The 8,739-nt window shown below is 40.1% G+C and overlaps 1 protein-coding gene across 1 annotated transcript in view; it reads right to left on the bottom strand.

The window, feature by feature from the left end:
* Positions 1-2,749: 2,749 nt before the first annotated feature.
* The window catches only part of LIMCH1 (LIM and calponin homology domains 1), a 175,784-nt gene continuing 169,794 nt past the window's right edge, over positions 2,750-8,739 (bottom strand). The window contains exons 34-35 of the mRNA XM_030948295.1: positions 8,394-8,496; positions 2,750-6,022 (exon numbers count right to left, since the gene is read on the bottom strand). Coding sequence (XP_030804155.1) covers positions 5,997-6,022; positions 8,394-8,496 — 129 coding nt within the window. The 3' untranslated portion in view covers positions 2,750-5,996. The remainder of the gene's footprint in view (positions 6,023-8,393; positions 8,497-8,739) is intronic.

The raw sequence follows: 8,739 nt of genomic DNA, 5'->3' as shown, positions 1-8,739 counted from the left end.
AAATAGTCACTTTGTTCTCACCTGGCAATGTTTAGATGTGGTCCCAGGAAGGCGCATTTGGAGGTGACATCTTCAATTTGAATCATAGGGACATATTGTTATATTGAGGATTATTGTAACACCTCCTTTGAGTTGGGCACACTCACAAAGTTTTACAAACCAAAGACAACCCAAGAGCACATGGCCACTGAAAAAAGGGGATTGCCATTGCAAACCCCCAGGTCCAGGCCCCTGGAACAGCAGTTCCAGCACTACTACAAAAAGTTTCCAGAGTTGTGGATAGCATGTCTCTGTTTCTGTGCTTGTAATTGGAGTGGTTTTGTCTATAATTAGATGTAACAGAAAAAAGGAATTTTTGAAATCTTGCTTTCTTTTCCCATTTGATAAATTCTCTTATTTCAAGGAAAGATTTGCAGTCTGGTTAGTTTTGATTTAGTTTCTAGACCCATGACTGGCTTCTGCAGGCTTTAACCAGCAGGTCATCTGCTTAGGAAAAAAAAAGCATCTGTGAGCTATGGATGTGGCATTAGCTAAGAGAATTTACAGTGCATCAGGTGCAGGGAAGCAGATGGACTCTATGGATGAGTGAACAGTGACTTATGAGATTATCTTAAATAATGGAGGGGTTCTTTTTCCTAAATGACTTAAAACCCCATATGCTTTGGGGTTTACCTAGCTTCACTAGTTACTCTTGCAGAGCATGAGGCATTCCATAAGATCTGTGGAGCAGCAGCTCCCTCTTGTATGTTAAACTCATGGTACATTTTATGAAAAACATGAACTAGAAAATAGGCACCCCCCACAACCCTCAAATACCAACCCCCACTGTACTGTAGGAAGAGTCACATCCTGTCCTGTACCTTCTATCTCTTTTTTTGGGCTCTTATTACTTGAAAAACTTGAGCAGCTTCCAGTTTAGTCATTTCCCCTTATCAGGAAATTCAGATGAAATTACATTCCTACCGGAGGCTTTTAAAACTGTATAGGAGACCTGCTTGCCTTTACAGGAGATTTATTTTACTGACATTTTTGTTTTCCCATCCAAGTAGTGGTCATCTGCTCATTTTGAGCATTCACAACCCCTTCTGATTTTCACTGCAGATGCGTCTCTGTCATCTTGTCATTTTGTCATCTTGTCATTTTGTTCCCCAGTTTCCCAACCTGGTAAAGGGCAGGCTTCCACTCTGCACATTTTATTGAGTAAATACTTGACCAGCCTCCCATTACCAGGAAGGGGACCCATCAAGACCTGTACCTAAAGCTAATTTTCTAAACAAAGTGGTAGCTGCCTGCTTTTAACTGTGCTCCAGAAGAGTTCGCTGGATCAGGATCATACTCACAAGGTAAGCAAGCTACTGGTGTTCATCACCTGTGCCTAGAGCCTCCTGCAGCTACCAGCACCTGTCTGTGCTCACTGATGACCTCTGCACCAAAACACCTGCTAAGGAGAGAAAAAAACTGAGCAAAACAAAGTGGGTTGGATGGAGGAAACTAAGCCCTTGTCCCAGCAGTCTACAGTGGGGGATAGGAGAGGGATGGGGGCATCACATCTGGCCAGGATGTAGAGGAGGCACAGAGCTCTCCTGGGGTGCCACACACATCCCTCTTTGTGTGGGGTATCCTCTGCTCTGATGTTTGAACCTCAGCGGTAACAGCCCACTCCTCTCTCCCTTCACCTATTATTTCTCCCATACACCCTCAGCTTCATCCTACTGCTCAACAAGCCAGAGTCCTGTCCCAGGGATGCCGAGGCCCTGTGAGCACCGTGGTTTCCCTTGGGGCCCTCCAGGCAGCCTTTGCAACCTGCAGGTGAAGGTCCTGGGGAGGTGACCAGGTGACACAACTCCCCATTTACAAGGTATTCATAATTATTTTGGGGTGCATTATCAATGCACCCCAAATGGTTCCCTTTTAGGACCATAAATGACTGTGCAGGTCACATTCACTAGAAAATATTATTATTATTATTATTATTATTATTATTATTACAAAAATCATAGCCGGATTGCCGCCATTCTCCCCGGCTCATAAGGGTCACAAACAGTGTTTGTCTGTGTGCCAAGCAGCCTTGTTGCAGAGTTGCTGGAGCAGAAATAGCTGCCTGACTGCCTCCAAATCCAGCCTCAGAGCAACCTCCAGTGGCAGCGAGCAGTTCCCGCAAACAGGGCACCGATGGCACTGCCGGGAATGCCAACATGCCTCTGCACCAGAGAGAATGCTGCCCTTCATGGACGTGCTGAAATAGTGCATGGCCACCACCACTGCCATTAGGGAACCAGGATGAAAATGAATGAATGAATGAATGAATGAATGAATGAATGAATGAATGAATGAATGAATGAATAAATTATCTGTACATCCCCATGACTCATCTGACAGCCAAGATGCTCTACTGGCACAAACCCAAACTTGTCATCCACTTAAGACCCTATAGAAAAAGGGGCAGTTATTACTTTAAAATTTTGTGTGAACTTTCTGCTGGTGAGTGGACAACTCACACCCTTGCTGCAATTCAAGACTTAGTGAGATACCTCAGCCAATGCAAAACAAAGTACAAACTCCAGGATCTTTGCTAAGTGGAAATGGAATTAACCAAGCACGTATTTAGCACTGCCATATACAAAGTGCCCTGTTGGGTGAAGGTCTGAACCACAGTCCACCAACACTGATGAAAGGTCTGAGGACTTTGGGTTAGCCTCTCCACAGAAAGCCTTTTCTGTTCATCTTTTACCACAACAGGCACACATGCTCTTGTGAATAGAGGGCTACAGCTTTCAATGGCAATCACAAAGTGTATTTTGCCATCTCAGCCATGTCTTTTTTATTGTCTCATCTCATATACTAAGTCCTGGAGAACATAGTTTGGCTCAGCCAAGCCCAAGCAAGCAGAAGCCTCTACTCTGAAATCCAGGTTCACGCAATAGTAGTTAGAATAAGTAAAATCAACACCACCAAAGGTAATCAACATTTTATTTATAAACATACATTTACTATAAAAGCTGTTGAGTTTTAGACAAGTTTTCCTAATTTCCAGAGGCATTTTAGAATAAATAAAATAAAGGGAAGATTAGCATAATTGGTATTCAACATTAGCCCCAGCTAGGAGAGCAATCCTTGTCCCTGAATGGACATGCAGATAAGGATGGTCCCCTTCTGGTTCACCAACCTTTACGACATTCACTGAAAACTACAGATGTACTGCATCAATAACACTACACAGCAAGAGTAAGGAAAAAATACACCATGAAAATGGGCTTGTAAAATACAGATGGGTTATAACACCTGTTCAGGTTCTCTGAAGTAGTAAGAGGCTAAAGAAATTCCAAAACATCTAAAACCCATTACATATATTGTACTCCCTCAGTAACAATAAATCATTTTTTGCAACAAATACATTTACATTGCAGTTCAAATGTGGGAAAGCATTATTTTTTTTCTGTGCTCGAAGTTCCTGATTAGAAATGTATAATCTTAATGTGTTTAAACTGGAAAAAAAAAGAAAAAAAAATCTTAGCCTGAATGAATTTGCCATGTAAGATCCCAGAAGTAATATAAAATCAAACATAAGAAGTTGGCAAGTACGATTTAGAAAACTGTTGGAAATTATTCTGTGCTGGTGAATAGATGTTCATTAGGGGAAAAAATTGTCATTGTTGAGCACTGCTTCATTTTGCTTTGAGTACAATCAACTTTGCTAAAGCATGCATACACAAAACTATCTGATAGACACTGGGAGCAATTCCTAAGCAGCTCCAGAGACCCAGTGATGTGTCTGCAGTGCGATGCAATATCCCTCCCCCCTCTTTCATGCACTTTATCCCAACCATGCTCCTAAGCCCTTTGGGCACTTACCCCTACGTGAATGAGAAGCAGACATGACCTCTGAGACACCAACCTTTGATACACTTGGGGACTGATTTGCACATCTAACTCTATCACGTGGGTGAAGCAGTGCTAGAGACTCATATCGAATAGATGCACAAGCATGCAGAGTCTCATTTAAAAATTAGGTTCAGACATTATATATTTACATATCCTTAATGCAGCGTAGGGAGTTATACAGATGTACCACACCAGGTACAAAATCTGCTTCTTGAATTTCCATGTTGCACATTCTTCGTGGGAAAATGTTTTAACAACCACAAGCAGAGAGTAAGCATCCTGGTTAAAACCTTTTTAAAACCTTTTAACAGTAAATCATGCAGGTGGTTGATCAAAATATAGGATATCACTTTTAGTTCCAAAACATTTGTCTGATTTATTTAATTTTTACTTAAAAATATTCCCCAGGTGAAGTCCAAGAAGGACTTCAGCTTGTTGGATTTATTGCATCCATAAGTCATTGCTGACTGTGTGCAACACATTTGCATTTTCTAAGGCACAATATTAAGGAAGTAACATGTAACTTTCCAGCAGATAGTCACAATGTCCTCCAATGACATCACATGTGTGTGTTTTTGATGACATGCAGTTTTGCATGGTTATGCAATTCATACGCAAGCAACTGTCTAGCATTTCAATAAATAATTGTTAACTAGAGAACAACTCAGAATTATTGCTTCCCTAATAACCACTTAATTTCTATTTACCAACACATCAAAAGATGACAGATATGCACATAGATAAAAGAAATCTCTATTCATTTAGTTTTATAGTGGTTTTAAGGCAGAAAAAGATTTTTTTCCCTCCATCTGAAGATATTGCCAGGAACTGTTTACCAAAAAGCGTTAGGATATTTTACAGTTGCAATACATTCCCTAACTTTGTCTGTGTATTGTAGATATCTGCTGAACCTCTGTTTCAATGAGCTGCTGTATCACCTTAGTAAGGAGCATGTGCTTAATCAAAGAGCACAAAGGAAAACTGTCCCAAACACAGGCAAGGTAGTTTTTCTGCCTGTGGCTCCAGCCTCCTCCCTGCCCATCTTCCACACTTCTGGGTTTTGCTGACTATTTTTGGATAGTGGATGGAGGAACACAGGCTCAAGGATGTCTAATTCTCTACCCTGGGGGGTTACCCAAACCACATGTGTTTCTCTGCATGAGATTTCAACCAAGTGTAATGTTTGCAAGTGAATGAGCAGATGTCCAGCCCACTCAAATCAACTGGCAAGTCACATGCCAAAGAGAAAAGCTTCACCACAGCATCAAACTCAGCTCAGAGACTCACAGCTCCACTCAGCTGCCTCTTCCCCACATCACCTTCCAACGAGTTTAATAACAACATAGGCTGCTGACTACTAAGAAGGATTGCTCCTGATGGGAACTTTTCCATTGTTAATGGTATGCAGTCTTTAGGTTTAATGAAGAAATCTTTATTTCAGAGAATATTAAGCTATAGTCACGAACATTACTTGAGGTACACAAACAAAAAATCCTATGACTAAAGGTGCAATAATTTATTTGTTTAACTTCTACCCTCCATTGAAGGTAATATACACAAAAAATGCTTCAGAAGTACAGGATGTATTACCAAACTAGTCTCTGTATAAAAAAAGTTATAGCTTCAGTTATAACAGAGAAGTCGTGCTGTGATGTTTAGTTTTCCAAATGCACTGATTAGATACTATCTCAAAATTACTTCTCAGCTCAAGTTGGCATATTCTATAAAGGTTCTGTAAACTTAAACTTTTTAATTGCTAGAAATATTAAAACAAAACAGCTTTATTGCATGTTTATTCTCTTATTACTTTTCAGAAGAACAAGGTAACAGACTGGGTATCATAAGCATATCTGAAAGGTGGGTTTATTTTTTTTATAGTACTCAGGCTTTGCCTTCCCAAACATAGTCATACATATTTTGCAAATTTCTTAAGGAAGCAAAAACCAACATATTGCATTTCAAAGGAGCAGGTGCAGCTTTTTTGTGAGTTTTTAAAAACGAGATGAGAGCCATCATGTCCATGGATTCGAGCTTTTACAAGTGATTGTCTGGAGGCAGCCGATACATATGAGAAGAGAGTTCCTTCTTGAAATTTATTAGGACTGAAAGTCATGTCACAATGTAGTTGGCTGTCCAGCAGCTAGATAAAACAAAACCAAAACAAGTAATTGGTTACAAATTTTAACAAATATAGACCTTTCTGTACATGATCTCTACAATTAAAAAAAATGTATCTGGAGCTATATATATTTGTGCCCTGTCTTTTCTTTCTCCTGCAAAGCTGGGGCAGTAACTATGACAAAGATTCAGCATAATTCCAGTGGAAATACATTTTCCTTGCCACGTGTTGAATGCATTCTGCATGAAGTTTTATCTTATTTTACACCCAAAGTACTTGTGTGTATGTTTATTTCAGGCTCTGCAGCCTTTGACTTTGACACTCATCAACCTGTGACCATTCCCTGTGTTTGACATTGAATAGAGAATTTCCTTCCTTGTGAGGTTTCGTTGTACAGAAACAACCTACTGATAAAAACCCCATCCACTTTTATCTGAAAACCAGAAATATTTTGGACCCTGGACTACTACAGAATCCTTAATGCTTCTCTAATCGTCTTTTTTGATTATTTATTTCGAAACAGAATTGTCCATTTTTTCAGATAAGCTTCTGGGAGTCAAAATATTTCATCAAGATGTCCACACATGTCTCTAAACAATACTGACTGATCCTAGGTTAGTCAGTGACTGTCACTTCTGCCCACTGCTGCACAGGTTTCATGGGGGCAGGAAGGCACAAGCCATGCAATCAAACAACTGATTTGACATTTTGCAGCATTATTCCCAGAAGTGAAAGGCAAACCACAGACATTGCACCAGTTTATTCTTAATTTCAGGGGTGCAGTGCATCAAATTTTAGTTAAAAATAGCAACTAGCAATATTTGCACTTCTACCAAAAGCAGTCCCTTTGAATTGTCAACAACAGTTACTGTGGCTTAAATTCAACTAACTGGATTTTGAGATTTTGCATGACCAGTGGACACACCAGGAAGAGGCAATTTGTTGTAAAAATTAAAACCCCCATGCCATTATTATTCTTCAGTAGCCATACAGTTTCTCAAAAACTATTTCCTCTATCATGGACTTGGTTACCATTCTGCTGGGTATGTACAAAGGCAAAACATCGTTACATGAAACACTGCACACAGCTCTCTAATGCATTTTCTAGTAACACTGCTGTAGAAATTATGATGGAGAGAGTGATTTCTACAGCATATAAGCTGATAATTCTTGAGCCTTTATCTATCCTCAAGGGACATAGATTTTCATTTCAGCAAAAAGGACTAAGAAGAAAAGGAAATGGTAACTTTTATACCTTCCTCTCTTTTTTGTGTAAAGCTGGATATGCAAATCTGAATTTAAGGGTCAGGACCTCATTCACATGAGGAAGATTTATAGTATCAAGCATGAAGGGAAAAGGCTATTTCTAAATATTTCAGGTTAAATAAATAATAAAAAGTTGGTAACATTTCTTAGCAGAATTTAAGAAAAATATTGCCCAAAACTAGTTATACAATAGCACCCTCTAGCTCTGCTGATGGAGAAGTATCTCATTTCTGAAGCACCAGAGCAAAAGTATCCATTTTTCTTCTAGCAAAGGTAGGGAGGTACTTTTCCTACTCCTGAGTTCCTACAGCCAGTGCTTTTGAGAGAGGGCAAGGGAAATACTAAGGAAAAAGAGTCCACTTATCAGTTGGAACTGTAGGCAGTGAATATACCAAATAATATTTAACAGGAAGAAAACAATTACTCCTGTTGTTCTGTATCTTACTCTTTCCACAAGGTGGAATCCAGCATGAGCACTGACCATCACTGGTGACACTGGGGCAAAGCTGAAATGTTCTAGCCATTTGGTATCAGTCACAGAAATCCAGGACTTGGAGAGACATTTAGGTGACCTGCTCTAAGGCAGCAAAATCACAAAGTTTTCTTTCTGACATGCAATTGTTGGGCTCATTCTTCAAAATTTATGGCAAGCAACACTATTTAGCACATATCTGGGGATACCATCACAAGGATTCACTACAAGTTACAGAATGTTCTTAATATTTCACACTATCATTCCGTTCATAAAAGGGAGGCCTAGAGATTGAAAATAATGGGAACTTGTCCAAATACAGCCCAGGGTCCTATATCAGGTAGAATTATCTACATTGTCTCATGTGATGTGAGAGATCCAAGCCTCTGGGTCATGCAAAACCTGTGCATAGTATAGGAGTTTATGTTTATGCATGGAAACAACCTTTAAGTCTAATAGTGCTCAGCAGAGATCCTCTGGGAAAACTTAATGGGCTTGGAAATCTTTTCTGATATGAGAAAATCATTAAAATGGCATGGGAAGACTCCTCTTCCCATGGCGAAGCCACGCCTGAGTGTCAGAGCCAGACAAAGCCACCAGTTAAGATCCTGGCTGCAGTATTTCCTGTCAGAGCTGCCAGTGCTTGGTACTCACTCCTGGATCGGATGTAGCAATCGTTGCAGTTCAGAAGGCCATTTCTGATCCTGACATCCGTGCCACTCGCTGCATCTCCCAGCTGGCCCTTGCAAACCCCACACTGTCAGGTGAAGAACAGAGAAAGTAAGAGAGACCATGCCCTGGTATTCGTCACAACTTTTCCCAAATTTTTACTTTTGTTCAAATAGTTCTTGGAACTGTAGGAAAATACCCCCTTAGAACCCAGCCCATACTCCTGGGGAACACTGCAAACCAGTAAGAGGGTTTTTATAGAGTCAGAAGCTTTTAGGACTGGATTTCAGCAGCTTCTGCTTACACAGAAATGAAGCCTAATTCCTATATG

Source organism: Camarhynchus parvulus, chromosome 4, assembly GCF_901933205.1.
Source record: "Camarhynchus parvulus chromosome 4, STF_HiC, whole genome shotgun sequence".
NCBI classification, from domain to species: domain Eukaryota; kingdom Metazoa; phylum Chordata; class Aves; order Passeriformes; family Thraupidae; genus Camarhynchus; species Camarhynchus parvulus.
Note: the sequence above shows the minus strand (reverse complement) of the source record. Positions and strands in the feature narration are given on the sequence as shown.